This window comes from Juglans microcarpa x Juglans regia, chromosome 6D, assembly GCF_004785595.1.
Source record: "Juglans microcarpa x Juglans regia isolate MS1-56 chromosome 6D, Jm3101_v1.0, whole genome shotgun sequence".
Lineage (NCBI taxonomy): Eukaryota > Viridiplantae > Streptophyta > Magnoliopsida > Fagales > Juglandaceae > Juglans > Juglans microcarpa x Juglans regia.
Window position 1 is genome coordinate 23,962,920 of NC_054604.1, and position 15,809 is coordinate 23,978,728.

Consider the following 15,809-nt stretch of genomic DNA (forward strand, 5'->3'; position numbering starts at 1 on the left):
AACGACTGGCCCCAAGAGGGGAGGAAACTGAGTTGTATTTTGAGGTTCCTACAGGGAAGGAATAGGAGAACGTTTACTAATTAGCTTCAAATCTTTGAATGAGTTTGAACAACCATAACAAGCATCAAAGTTCTCCTTAAACTGAGCTTCAGGATTATGATGTAAGTACTACGAACCTTCTTAACCCAGTTTTATGACACAAACAATTAAATCATTTGCAATGCCATCAATATATACACAAAACATGTACAAATTTTCAAACAATTCTCACTCAAGAGTATTGAGCTTTATTCTCAAGAATTATGCCAAGCATATCTAAAAGCTGTAACATCATTTCTTTCTCCCATCAGCTGTGATACATGCCAACATATCATAAAAGCTATAATTAAGCTTGATTCTTAAGATAATCTCTAAAACCTCATCAAAAGTAGCCTACGAGTTTCAAAAATCAAAGAGGAAAATGTGCAAAGAGCATTATGAATAGAAAAGGCTCGAAACATAATTATATGAACTTTTCCGGACATTGCCGTACTTGAAGTGAAGTTACATAGAATCAATTGTTTCGATCTCACAGCACATAGCAAATACCTCTCCAACCATGTTAGTATGTTACACTACTCTAAACAACCCTGCCATACTATCCATATTACTTATTCAGTGCATTGGGTAAGATGGACACGTTTTACACGGAACAAAATCTTGATTACTATATAATTACAATACAAAGCAAACGAACTCAAGGAAAGCAAATTTTCGAACCTTGTTACGAAGAAGCCGCCTTGATAGCTCTCTGCAATTCAGATTCTAAATCGCTCACCCGATTGGTCTTATTTGATTCCCTTTGCCCATTCTCTTCTCCGCCACTCTTCTTGCTCTTCCGCTGCTCAAACTCCCTAGAAGTCTCCTTCGATTCTCTACGCCCATTGTCTTCTCTGCCACTATTCCTGCTCCTCCACTGCTCAAACTCGCTAGAACTTTGACCGGGAGGCGGTGAAACGTTCTTCCCTAAACCATCACTCTCCCAACGAATATTTTTCACAGAACCCCTGGTTCTCATCTCCTCCAAACTCAGCTTCATCTCTCTATTTTCCTTCTCCAAAGCCTTCAAATCCCTTCTCATCCAGAAACACATTACCTTCAACAGTTCCGAATCACCCTCATTACTCTCACCACCGTTCACCACCTGCTTCACCTGCTTCACCTGTTCAACCCTTTCTATACCAATCTTATTCACCGTCAAATATGGCAATCCCTTTCCCCCATCAGCCGGAAAATTGACACCCCACCGCATATTCACCATTAACCTTTTGGTCACTGGAAATGACGTCTTTGCCATAACACCAACTCCAGACAAAAATCTATCTTTCCGACTAATCTTCCAAGCCAATTGCCTCTCCGGTACAAACCCAATTCCACCATTGGAATGAACACCGCCATTCTCCAAAGAACTCGGGTTTGTAACTCCATCTTTGCCACCAAAAGGCTCCAATTTCAGCTCCTGCCAAACAGATGACCCCTCTGACACAAACCCACTTCCGAACTCACCATTTGAATGTGACTCGGAACCCAAATTGACCCCACTGTTGGAGTAAGACCCATAATTAACTTTATCCCCACCATCGGAGAAAGGCCCAGAAATTTTATCAGAAACAGGGTCAGAAAAAGTTGATTTTCTGAGGGAAAAATGGCCGAATTGGGGCTTTAGGTGGAGAGAGAAAGTAGGGATGGGAGTGTTTGTCGGGGAGAGGGAGAAATTGGCAGAGAAGACGAGGGGGGAGCTGTTGGGGGAGCCAAAGAGGCCAAGGCCAGACTTTAGGGAGAGAGAAAAAGGAGGGGAAGCTGTGGAGGTGGAGGTGGTGGGATGGTAGGATAACCTGAGGGAAGGGCCAGAGAGGAAGTTGGTGGAGAGGGAGAAGGAGAGGTCAGAGGAGGAGGTGGTGGTGGCTGGGATGGTGGTGGAGGAGATGAAGGGCTGGTTGAATATGGTTAGGGGTATTTTGGCTTTGAGGGTTTCGATTTGGTGGTGGTGGTGGTGAGCGTGGTGGCGATCTTCTTGAAACTCGAGGGAAAGCTTCATATCTACCGGCTGTATCTGCGTGTAAAGGATTTGTGTAATGAAAGAGGAAGAGCAGATTGCTGATAATCTCTTTTGGATTGGAGCTTCGTGAAGTTCTCTCAGGTTGTCGCTACTTTGATGCTCAGGTTATACGCAGTGCTGTCAATGAACGAACTCATTTGTGAAGGCAAAAGTTCCCTTTCGATCGGAGGCTGCAGCTCAAAGGGCGAAAAGAAAAGTGGAAAAAATAAAATTCCGTACTCGTAAAAAATTTACTTATTCACTTATCCCTTATGTTAGGTTTGCATACTAAGTTGATGTGAAATAAATAAAATTAAATAAAATATTATTAAAATATTAATTTTTTAAATTATTATTATTTTAAAATTTAAAAAAGTTGAATTGATTATTATATTTTATATAAAAATTTACGAAAATTATAATGATAAGATGAGATGTAACGCCTCAAATTCGGGTGGCTTGGAAAATTATTACTTGTCACTTATAAACATGTTTCCCAACACAACTAAAATAAATCTCCAAAAACTTTATTAGCAAAACTCAATCTCATGTCTTCTAAATAGGCACTTTGATAGCTCCACAAAGTTATTACCGCCACAAAATAAAAATAAAAATAAACTAAAGAGTCCACAATTTCCAAGTAGTCATAACAAGCCAAACCGATAATTTCATAAGTCTTACTAAACCCAAGATATAATTAAATCTAAGAGACATTAAATCTAAAAGACATCAAAATTCCTTTTTTTAACAGCCTCTCATCAGCTTAATCATGCTCACCAATCTAATCCAGGTCCTCAGTTGGACTCTCCACATCATCTGAAAATATTATGAAAATAGGGGGTGAGTTATCAACAACTCATTAAACAGAAGACATATGCTAGCGTGCAAACATGAGCATTTACAAAGTACATTATGCATAACAAAATATTTTACAAAGTTATCATGCAGAACAAAACATGTTTTCAAAAATAACATAGCGATGATTTTAAGACAAGTAAAACCCGCAGTATTTTAGCATAACATAACCTGAGCATCATCATCACATTAAAACAAAGCATCTCACAGAACAGAGACCATGTTTCACCCCCATGGTAGGGTTGTGCTAATCCCGGTGGCCAAACCAGGCAGAAACAGAGGTGAAATCTTTCCCTTATTCTTCTCAGAGTCCCGAGTGTGCACACAGGAAATACCACAATAAAACCACTTTGTTTTCAAAGTGGGTGCACTCAAAGATAGAGAAGTTGGTACCAACCCAAACAGAGCAAAACATAACAGAGTAGAGCAGAGCAAAGTAGAGACAGAGTCAAATACAAAAATCAGTACACCATGCCAAAGGTTTTCAGATGTTATATCAAAATAAAACAGAATAACAAAACATAATCAGATCATTTTCACATAACGAAAACAAAAGTCAGAGCATCTTTCTAAATAAGTGCACAATTTTTCAGATTCTCAATATCACTCTTTTTCAAATTTCAGAAACCACATGACAGAGTTTAGTTCATGTCTACACAATGCATGTCAGAAAATATTTTTCCTTTTCCACACAGATTTCATAAGTAATGCAAATAAGCGACCGAAGTTGTTTTTGTTTTCCCAAGTTCTCATTTCATCACAAAATATGCAAGTTTTCATAAAATCAACCTCAGTCTTATTAACTCGTATAAAACCTAGTATAGAAACCCTGCTTACCTGACTCCTGCAGCGTATTATCTATGCCTTGAAAACGATCTCTATCAATCTCGTCACCTATTCATAAAAATGATATATATAACTAAGTATTAAAGACTAACAACAATTTCGATCTAAAGAATCAAAACCCAAGTTCTAGACCATATTTTAGCAAATGTAATCCAACTCAAACAGCCAAAAAAAAAAAAAAAACAATGTGGACAAGCCACACTTCAACCCAAAATATCACATACCAACTTCAATATTGTCCTATAGGCCCACCAACCAAAATCAACTCAAATAATCAATAAATGACACCCATTTCAGTAGCCCATAACTCCAAGCAACCACCAACAATTTAACTCAAAATAACATTACACATTAAACGTTTCTCTCCATTCACAACTCTACAAAAAAAATTCAACACTTCTAAATGTTAATTGGCACCCACGAGATTCACTATTTTTTTATATAATACTCCAAAACATGAATACAAATTCACAATTTATTCTTCTTAGAGAGGGAAAGGGAAAAGAGGAAAACTTACAGACATGAGGGCCACTCTGCAACAAGTCAAATTTTTGTTCTCCACCCAACAACGTAGCACCAGAAATTAGCTAGAACAAAACACAGGAGAGTGAGTGTGTGAACGGGAAAAGAGAGAACAAACTCAAAATATGTGTGTGGCGTTTGTGAAACCAATAGGATCTTACCTTCGCTCAACAGGGCTTGGCGTTAATCACTGAGATTATCCACTTCACAGACGGGAGAGAGCAAGAGAGAACCGAGCGTGAGTGAGTGACTAAGAGGAACACAGTGAAAGAAAGAAAAAGAAAAACCACTAAAACGCATCTGCACTACCTGTAACTCCAAGCAAAACACAGAAAAAAACATAGTAAGAGAGAGAGCGTCAAATTAGAGAGAAAAACGAGATGTGAGGGAAAAGAAAATGAAGAAAAATTAGGGCATGAAAGTCGGACTCACGAAATTGACCAAACGAAAAGAAGAGATGAAATCGGGATGGGAAGGTGGGTAACGGGAGAGAGAGAGACATCTGGAAATGGGGAAACCAGAAAAAAAACCGAAAGAGAAAGAGAGGGAGAAAGAATCGGAGAAGTTGAGGAAGAAGGGGAACTTATTCCAAAACGGCGCCGTTTCAAACTCTTCCAAGAAAAGGCTGGGCCTTTGTGCACGGGTCCGGGCCTCACATACACTGGGCCTTACATGAGATGAGTTGAAAGTATTTTTTCAATCTAATCCAAACCAAACCTTATTCACCTAGTTTTTTACAATTTTCTTTTATATTTTATTTTTGTAACGAAGGTAGTGTATTGATAGAAAGCCACGTAGATATATAATTTTTGTGAGTACTCAATAAGAAAATTATGAATGTCAATGTGACTATACGAGTTATACAAGCCTAAAACCTTAAAAAAAAAAATACATGACTATGAAAAAAATAAAATCTATAACTAATTATTAATATTTTGTGTAAATTGGATTCCAAAGTTAATATTTTGACCCAAATAATTTTCATTAATTATGAAAAAATATAAAACTTAAAATCAAGTTAATTTGAATTATATCATAAATGATTAGCTTCTTCATGTAACATCCTAATGGAATACTTCTTAATGATTGGCCATGTGAGATCTCATATTTTTGGTTGGGATAGGCTCCGATATCATTTATAACACCTCAATAGAAGGTCCAAATCACATAGCCTATACTCCAAAATGATTACTCAATGATACAATTGAAGCTCTATTAGAACATTATAAAGATTAAAAAATTCTCATTTCCAAATAATGTGAGATACCATACACCATCTATATTTTTCTCTTTTCATATGGGGTATCACACTTAATATGTCTCCAAACTTCTTAAACTCTTATGTCCTAAGTCCAAGTGTGTATGTCAATGCAGAATCCAAATATGTACAAACTTCTCTTTATCCAAACCTATGATTTCTATTTTTATTTTGGGTTTGTTAGGGAATGCTTGGTGATTAGATAAGATAAAAAATTTGTAAATAATAATGAAATGATTTGTGAATAGTAGTGAAAATATTTGAGTTATGATATTTTATAGATTTTAAGAAATGAGAGAAAAAAATTAAATAAAAATATTATAAAGTTAAAATCATATTTTTAATATAAATGATATTTGTAATCTTAGAATGTGTAAGTCTCGTGTACTCATTTTAAAAAAATATATGGAATCTATATAAGAAAATTATTTTTTTAATAATGGATCTCACTCTTTTTCAAAAAAAGTACGCAAGACTTGTACACTTTATGACTGCATCTAACATTACTCAAATAAGAAGTCGAATAATTGAGACTTAGTCATCTGAGTAATTTTAAACCAGCATATATATATATATATATATATATATATATATATATATCTAAATGTGTTATTTAAGTTTGAGTCATTCAGGCTCGTATCAAGTAGCACATTTTGGTTGAACAGAACTGGAAAAATGGATTTTGCCACTAGTGATGATTGGAAAAATGCACGAATTTTTGTAGAGTTACTGAAAATATTTTATGATGTTACATTGAACATTTCATGTTCTTTATATATGACAACTAATGTATATTTTGAGCAACTTTGCACAATTGAAGATGCATTAAATGCTCCTCAATCTCTCAAGAAGCTAAGAAAGGGCCCTTTCGCTAAAAACAGAGAGATAAGCTATCCATTTCTCTAAAAAAACTCAATCACTTCGAGTGCTGTCGTTGGAGAGGCTCCACCCTCCTCTCTTTTCCCTTTCCATTACTGCAATGTGTATACACTTTCATGGTATTGTTTTTTTTCTCCCCTCCTCCATTGGCTCGGTTTTAGTCAGATTTATTGCACTATGGCCGCCATCAGTCGACACGCGCCCCACCACACCATCCTACAACCGCTAATCTACTAGGACGGAGCAAAATCGCTCCAAAATGTTCAAAGCGTGGCTTGTTTCCGCGTGTGCAGTATAACACATTTAGTGTGGCTAGTGGGGGGAGTTCTAATGTGGCTCAAGAGAGGCCAAGCAGTATTAATACAAATATTGGCAATGAGCTGGCACAGCCTCCGACTAAATTTCGTATCATGTTCACTAAATACCTTGAGGAGCAAAGTGTTATGGAGTTTAGATCGGAGTTGCAGAGGTATTTGTCTGAGGCGTGTGTAAAATAGTCGCTCAGTTTTGATATCTTAGATTGGTGGAGAGTTAATGTCACCAATTATTATGTCCTTGCTGAGGTAGTACGTGATGTGTTAGCCACTCTCATTTCCATTGTTACCTCGGAGTCCGCATTCAGTACGGGATGACGCATATTGGATCTTTTTAATAGTTCATTGTCTCCAGAAACTGTCGAAGCCCTCATTTGCACCCAAATTGATAAAGAACCAAACCAATCGTCATTCGGGAGTTGGAAGAATACATACAGTCGATGGACCTTGAAGGTAAGTTTGAAACTTGAAATATATATTTTTTAATATCTATCTAACTTAGTTTATTACATATCTAACTTGGTTTTTAATATTTTTTTAGATGATTATGTAGTTTTATCTTCAACCGAGGCTGTTGTGAGTCTCTCTTCCCATCTATTCTGAAAAATTTAGAATCAGTTACAAGAGAATATGTTCATCATCAATGGAGGTATTAGTATTATATATGCAATGGCTATGTTTTGTTATAATAACTCAGTTTATTATATGTTTTGTCACTATGGAAAGAGATTATACTAATGAGTCTGGTTCTTCATAACTCATTGCTTGTATTTCTCACGGTCTTCTCCTACTCCTAGTTGTCCTAATTGTTCTGTTACGAGGTAAAAGAAGAGTTTTGTTTGCACGTTAGATATTGGATGAGTACAGCCCCTTGGTTTCTCAGGTTCAATTTCGAATTCTGCACTATGTAATTTGATATAATTATTTATATGAATTGGAATTATTTATATGCATTTGATAGAATTATTTATTTATTTATATGTCATTTTCACCTTCTAGATAGGTGTGTCTCTTCTATACTCCCTGTGCGCGTGGGTTGCACTAATTTATGAAGATTTATTACCTATCAAAAAAAGATCTTGCATTTTATTGTAAAATAGAGCTAAGGAGTACTTGGTTTGGACATAAAGTCAGATTGTGCTTTCTTAACTATTGCAAAATGTATTTTCAAAAAAAAAAAAAAAAAAAAAAAAAAAAAAAAAAAAAAAAACTATTGCAAAATGTAACTTAAAAAAAAAAAAAAAAAAAAAAGAGAGAAAAGAAAAGAAAAAGAAGCTATTGCAGAATGTTTTTACTCTTTGTTGTTTGTGAGTCTGAAAGTGTCATTTTCATGGTTTTTTGTAGTACCTCTCAGGTGAATATGGACAAGGGTTGTGAGCTTGTGATGGCAATAGCTGGGATTTGACATAAGCTTCCCCAATTAGCTATAGTTCTGTACATATCGCAAACTGTTGAGTAATAAGAGTACTAGGTAATTTATGCTCTACTGATGCTTGTGTTTTTCAAGTTGTCTACAATTAATTTATGCTTGTGCTGCACCTAAGCCTTTGCTTGTGTTTTTCAAGTTGTCTAACATCATAGATTATACTTAACAATAAATAGAAAATGACCTGTAATATTAATGGATGACTTTGGGTTCAACACTTGACAAACAGGGACATATGCTTGTTATATTCAGATTGCACGACTAGACATGATGACCTTGAATTTGTGATGTATGAATTTGAGATTGCACGACTAGACAATAAATAATTAAAGGAGTGCATGAATTGAGATGTATGCTTTCATGTGACAAGCAGAGGATGTAGCTTTGCCTGGTGTGAAATTTGAGAAAGGAGACGCAGATGACGCAGATGAAGGTTCTCAATACACGACTAGACATGATGACCTTGATTTTGGTCCGTGTATACCTGGGTACCCGGTCCGGAATCCAGATGTACAGTCCTAGATTATGGTCTAATGATGTAGTCGCTTAGCTACTGTATATTAAAATTCTTATTTAATTTCTTATTCAATATCTGAAGACATTTGTGGACGTTCTTTTGCAGAGCCAAAAGGGTGGAATGTTTGCTTTCCATGCCACGGCTATGGCTAGCACTCTTAAATACTCCAATCATTGTTTTCACGAGGACAGGGCCAATGGCTATACTTTTAAGCCATTATCAGCTATGCTCTGCAATCTTTGCCTTCACAGACGAGTGAGTTCATTGACAGCACTGCATATAACATTCTTTCGACTCACATGTATTGATTTCTTTTGTGATCTGTAACCAGGATAAGAGCATTTATGTTGGAAAATATTACATTACTAGCACCAAACACTTTTTTTCATGGTAATGTAGTGTACAACACTTATCTTTGGAATCATTCCATGCTGATATGATCTGTGCATTTATCTTGCTCTATTCAAATAAGCATGCAGTTTGATTAAACCAAAGCTCATAAATCATATATGCCCAGCAAAATGCACAGTATATATTACTGGACGAAGGCATTTCGAAGCAAAGCAGTTTTATGAAACCTCAGGCCATACAAGATTAGAAACATCTATGGACAACGTTGACAAAAATCTATCTGTTTATTTTTTGAATAAATATTAATCATCTTGGATGAGGATGCCATTACTTATTAAAAGGGGGATCGTATGCATTCTGATTTCTAAATTTATCCGAAATGACTTCATCGTCCCGTATGCAGAGAAAGGATTAAACAGAGACTGGTGCTTTGTCATGGTGTCATGCCCATATACATGCAGTTTTTTTTTTTTTTTTTTTCAGATGATGAAGATGAGACCTTCTCCAGACCTTCTCTTCCCCAATTACCGTAGCACTCCGTCACATTAGTGCCACTACGTGACATTTATACATGTGACAAAGCTGGACTGTTTTCCAGTAGTATTATGGGACTGTACTCATTTGTATGTATCATTTGTGGGAGGATATAGTTATGTTTTTTTTTTTTTTTTATGTACATATAGATTCTGTTAAGAAAACACTCTTTAACCTTCACTGTTCTATACAACTGTTGGAGTTGAGTGCAAAACGTGCAGGATTTTCTCTCTTTCCATGGATCTGAGGAAACTGTTACTGGGCATGCAGCGGCCCTTTATCAGTCTATACAACATCAAGTGCAGAGCTAATGCTAGTGCTAGGTTTACGAATGCTTTGGCATCCAGTATAAGCCAATCAATGAAACAAGAGAACTACTATCTTATTTTCCCCGTAATCCATAACTGCAATTCACATAATTATCACATTTGTTCTGGAAATCTTATTTTTGAATATCAAGGGACAGAATAAGGCAAAGCATTGGACATCTGAAGTCTAAAAAGAGTAAGCTCTCATGAACCCATATGATGTGAAATTTGTAGAGAGAGCCAAGGCATACATTAGAACTTCTGTCAAGCAAATGTTTTCATGTCCATTGTAGAAATGGAAGCAAATATCCTTAAGCCAAACTCTTCAGAATCAACTCTGCATAACCTAGCTTGCTCCAAGAGCATGGAGAGAAATAGCTGCACTGAGTTAGGTGTTGGAGAAACAGCAAGGAGCGAGTGTAAGACATTTAGATGAGAATGAGTTTCTCTTACTGCATCTATCTTCAAGCAAGAACATATGCCAGTGTTTAGGGCTATCCCATTCCTCTTATTCATAGTATAAGCTGGTACCACGAGCCATAATATGTCTTGCCGATGTTCTTAAATACATCATACTCTGAAGTCTTCTGCCTCATATTTCTCTTCATATCTTCCTTCCAACTTGATGGACTTGTACCACTTAGCACAACCAATATAGATAACCAAATCTATTGTTGTCAAGGCGGCTAACAGGAAGTAAAACCTGTCCAGGTGACCTTTGTTGAGGTTTCCTGGGATCCATCCTGGCATGTGATCCTCAGTTGAGATCTTCATAACCATAGTCACAAGCAAGCTACTCACATAATTCCCAAGAGAGATAGATGCCATGCAAAGTGCACTTCCAAAGCTCTTTAACCCATCTGGTGTCTGTGCATTAAAGAACTCCAGTTGTCCCACATACATGAAAACTTCAGAAGCTCCTATAAAGGCATACTGAGGAATTTGCCAAAAGATACTCAAGGAGCTTGAGCCTTCACAGTGTCTGCAGTCTTTTCTTGCATACTTCAGCCTATAGCATTCCAGTATCCCGGCTGAAACCATTGCCATCACTGCTATAATAAGGCCAATGCCCATTCTCTGAAGCTCAGTGAGTCCATTGGAATCTGATTTCTTAATTCTACTGACAAGTGGGTCAAGAACTCGCCGGTAAAGGAAGATAAAAACTGCCACGCTGATTATGTCAAAGCTAGACATGCTTGCAGGTGGGATTCGGAAGTTTGAGATGGTAGTTTTCATGGCAGCACCTTGCTCCACAAAGAGAGAGGCCATTTGTGTGAAGACTACAGAGTAGAGTATAGTGCAGAGCCAAATTGGGAGTAGTCTTAGAATGCATTTAACTTCTTCCACTTGGGTGATTGCGCAGAGCCGCCAGGGATTCTGAACACCCTGGTTCCGGTCCTCAAAGTCCCTCGATGAGATAAATGCTGCCCTATCCAAGAACCTACATGATAAATCAAAATGGGTTAGCATCACAATGGATAGTCAAATATTATATCCATTCAGGTGCAGTTTAATATTGGAGTCCTAAAAACCATCACGAAGTAAGCAATCTGATAAAGCTTCGGCCAAGTATTATGAGTCAAATGGACTAAATTATATGCCAATGATCATGATTTTATACTTACTTGAAGCCATGGGTGTGGAGTATCCTTCTACAACCATTAGTGGAAGACTGTTTTCCATCCACTTCATACAAGCCCTCTGCACTTGGTGGCATCTCGACCCCCCACTTCTTCACTGCAGCAACTATGACCTGGCAAAACCTGGAGAGAGGGTTGCCACTTGGCTTGAAGTGTCTGTACCTTGGGGTCCCAACAAGAAACAAGACTAATGCTGCAAAGGCAGAGCCGGCAGACGCCCAAAATCCTAAAACCCACATCCCTCCATCCTCAAAGTACCCCAGTATGGTATTTGAGAAGAGGGAACCAAGGTTTAAAGCCAGGTAGAAGTAGCTAAAAAAGGCTACCTTTGAGTGCCCTTCCTTGGGGTTTTCCTCATCAAATTGATCAGCCCCAAACGTACAAATATTAGGTTGATACCCTCCATTTCCCAGGGCAACAAGGTAGATAGATATGTAAAATAATCCAATCTCCAGGTTTGAAGGTGTACTACATAGAGTTTCTCCATCCCCACAACCTCTAGGTCTGACCAAGAATAGATATGACGATAGTGATAGTGATACCAAACCCTGTCGAAAAATGCACATAGCTACTATTAAATAGCGAAGACACATTCCTTTTTTTCGGAATTTGAAAAATAGGAAAAACAAAAAGAAGAGAGTACAAAAATAGTAAATCAAGATACTTACCGCGACAAAGATGACCTGAAATATGGCACAGGTTTTGTATCTCCCCCAGTAGGAATCACTAAGGAAAGCGCCAACCAGAGAGAAGATGTAAACTGTTCCAGTCCATTTGCTCACGTTGTTAGCAGCATCAGCATTGTTTTGCTGTAAGACCCTTGTCAAGAACAATACCAGGTTCACTCCTACTCCAAAAAATGCTAGGGTAGCTAGACCTTGGTTCACTGTTGATACAATGAGAAATAAATTGTGAAATCACTATTCCTTCCCAAAGTTTAAATTAATATTTATATTATGCTTGAACACTCGCGTCACATGTGATTCAGACATCCTCCCCTCAATAAGTAAGCACAATATGTATAATATTTAAATAATGAGATAAAATATAAAGTCAGTATTCGAGACTTCGAAATCACCGCTTATCTCAAAATGTCAAATTAATAAAAAAATCTTAACACTAATAAAGAGAGACGTGAAGAAATAACGAACGATCGATCGACATGCTTGTATAACACCTTCACGATGTCTTAACTTCTTATTCTCTGCAGAAGGAAAAGGCGATGCAGACACCTGGAATTAGTAGCCTAAGGCATTAAATGCACTCAGATTCTGAAAAAACGGTCGAAAGAGAGGCCAGGTTAGCAATTAAATCGATCGTCTCGAAACAAGAAATCAGATTGCATGCATGCCTGCAGGCATTTACTAATAAATATTATGATCGAAATGAACCAATAATCGGTCATTGGCCTCAAGACTTCTTTGCATGTGCAGTGACTTCATCTGCATGTAGATTACTCTCCCCTAGAAGATTTGGTGGCCGGCCATCAATAAAAGCATTATTCAGCATGCATACATATGCTGCTGCCAAACTACATTTATAGCTACAGCTCCTGATCTTTAAATGCATCACATGATGATTTGTAAAGAGAATCATCCAAAAACACATTATCTTCCGCAACAGTAAATTGCTACAGTTACTTTATCAAGACCATATATATATATATATATATATATATATATATATATATATATATATATATATACTTGATCACCTCCAAATAATCTGCGTTTCTTTTTTCTTTTTTCTAATTTTTCTAAATAAGGTCGTAATCTTTTTCCACTAATTATTAATACTCCATGCAAGTGATTTTCATGTCATTACTCATTAGCCAGTTAGTGGGACATTTCATGGTTGTAAAGGGAGAAAAAGAAACATCACTTTATATTTTGAAGCTTAATTTTAAAATATAGAAGAAATAAATTAAAATTTTGGCCTTTTAATATTATGATAACCAAACTTTCGTACAAATTAATGACTGCGACTAGTTTGGTCCTCAGTTTCGTACAATTAATTTGGATTTACAAATACAATTTAATAAATTTAATAATCAATCTCTTTTCATAATGATGGAAATACAAAAATTAAAATAATTTTGAAGCAACCCAAAAAAAATCTTTAAAAAAATTTATATTTCCAAACATCATTTTGATGGATCCCATTATTTTTTCCATGTATCTATTGTTCCGAACATGAAAAAATTATGCTTATCATTTTCTACATCATATATCAATATGTGACTTATCATTTTAATTCTTCTATTTAAATACATATTGATGTATAGTTTATAAATATGCAAATATGTATATTTAAATAAAATAATAAAAATGAAAAATTACATTTTCTGTGATAATGATAAAGACCTTCGGGTGGTCACGGTTAAAATATAGTGCTAACTGCTATTGTCACGAGGGGCTGGAGTGGGTTTGGCTTCTATTTTCAATTTTTCATGCACTTTTTCAAGTGTTGGTGACAAATATTACACGTGGGAAAGACCCACGTTATGCAAAATAAAGGCAAAGATTACGTGCCGGGCATGTCTTGCTTCATATGCATGCTTTCTTCTCTCTCTCTCTCTCTCTCACTCTGTGAATCGAGGAATGCATGTCGTCTAGTTCTCTCACTCTGAAGGGAAGAGAGGGGGGGGGGGGGGGGGGGGGGGGGGGGGGGGGGGGGGGGTGGTTTAGCTTTAGCTGGCATAAAAGCTCAGCATGCAACAAGAGAACAACATCTGGTTAGGTTTTCAGTGCCAAATATGAACACCAGATCAGCTTCATTTATACAAATGTCCATATCTGAACTTTGGTAACAAGAAGCTCTTATCAAAGCTACCTTTTTTGTAACTGCTTATCTGAATAGGTTACATCTAGACGAAAACCTCACTTTCCTCTTCCAAAGTCTTAAATATCACTCCTTTTTTTCCTGAGAGCGGCACCAATATTATAGAACTGCACGCGCGCGCGCACACACACAAAGCCATTATGGCTAGAAACTAGATGAATATGCCCCCATCATGCATCTTTACTACTAGGAGGAAGGATGTTAGCTGCAAGTTTTTCTGATGTGGGAAAAAGCAGAGGATTTTAGAGAGTAACTGTGCCATAACTCTCATAAACAGAGGAAATGAAAAGAGAAAAAAAGAAGAAGAAGAATGCATGAATTACGTTTTTAAGATTGTTAATCAATCAAATTTGGGCATAGTTTTGTCACATGAACTGGTTAGATAAATGAGAAATCAAATAAACAGTCGGAAAAGAAAAATAAACCAATAATTCTCTTTTTTGTTTTTTGAATTGTTCTCCTGATTTGCTTCTATTTTCTCTTCAAAAGTGAGGTCTGAAAGCTTACGAAGTATGATAATCCCAGCAAACCACCCTCCAGATTTTCCCCTGATTGCTGAGCGGCCATGCCAATCAACACTTCCATCCAGAGTGCATGCTTCTTGCCCTTCTTTGAATTCAACCTGCATATTCTTGAAGAAAAAAACAATAAGAATACTGCTATAATCACACTACAAGTTTGCCATATTGCAAGAATGCATGTACAATTCGTTCCTTATAAACAACAAAATCCAAAGAAACATATGACATGCAATGATATAAAAGGTACTTGAGAGTGAAAGGAGAGAGTTTGTGTGTGTCTATCAATCTATCTATCTATCTATCTAGAGAGAGAGAGAGAGAGAGAGAGAGAAGAATATGAAATGTTTACTTACCTCCTTACACAACTCTAAGCAAGCCATTGTTGATGTTGAAGAGGTAGAGTTTGGCAATAAAATGCAGGGGATGTGCTCAGCAGAGGAGTGTGGTGATTATTGTGGTTTTCGAAGAAGAGGAAGGAGTTGGGACAGAAAATGAAATGGGAGGTGGTATAAATAGAAGAAAGAGTGTGGGATGAACGGTGGAGATTTACAAATATAAAGTAGGCCAACTTTAGAAACGAGATTTTTTGAGACCCACATAAAATAAAGAAAAACAAAACAAAAAAATGACCCACATGACGAATATCAAAATCTTAATACACGAGTTACGGTCATAAAAAACTTCGAAAAAAAAAATCATAAAAATTGACATGTTTGATGCGGTATATGATATCTACTGTGTAATAAAACTAAATTTACAATCTAACAAATCACATCAAGCCATATCAATTTATGAATTTACTTTTATGAAATTTCTTTGTAATTTTAATAAGATGTAATTTGTTCAATAGAAAAAGGAATGGAACGGAAAGTCATCCTTTTAAATTTTCCCTATACATGGGTGCATAGGGGTAACTTATA

The 15,809-nt window shown here is 36.5% G+C and overlaps 2 protein-coding genes across 3 annotated transcripts; both read right to left on the bottom strand.

Moving 5' to 3' along the window:
- Positions 1-763: 763 nt before the first annotated feature.
- Positions 764-7,125, bottom strand: LOC121235468. Its single transcript, XM_041131818.1, has 2 exons — positions 7,042-7,125; positions 764-1,810 (listed from the first exon to the last, which is right to left on the bottom strand). Exons 1-2 carry the CDS (start codon positions 7,123-7,125, stop codon positions 764-766), a joined length of 1,131 nt encoding a protein of 376 aa, XP_040987752.1.
- Positions 7,126-9,964: 2,839 nt separating this feature from the next.
- Positions 9,965-15,390, bottom strand: LOC121234041 (protein NRT1/ PTR FAMILY 7.3-like). Of its 2 annotated transcripts, none has more exons than XM_041129844.1 (5): positions 15,243-15,390; positions 14,876-14,990; positions 12,196-12,413; positions 11,513-12,075; positions 9,965-11,328 (listed from the first exon to the last, which is right to left on the bottom strand). In XM_041129844.1, exons 1-5 carry the CDS (start codon positions 15,267-15,269, stop codon positions 10,458-10,460), a joined length of 1,794 nt encoding a protein of 597 aa, XP_040985778.1. In that variant the 5' UTR covers positions 15,270-15,390; the 3' UTR covers positions 9,965-10,457. The 2 variants fall into 2 exon arrangements, with proteins under 2 accessions (XP_040985778.1, XP_040985777.1); XM_041129843.1 differs by having other exon boundaries at positions 14,876-14,999; positions 15,243-15,375.
- Between the last annotated feature and the right edge of the window lie 419 nt (positions 15,391-15,809).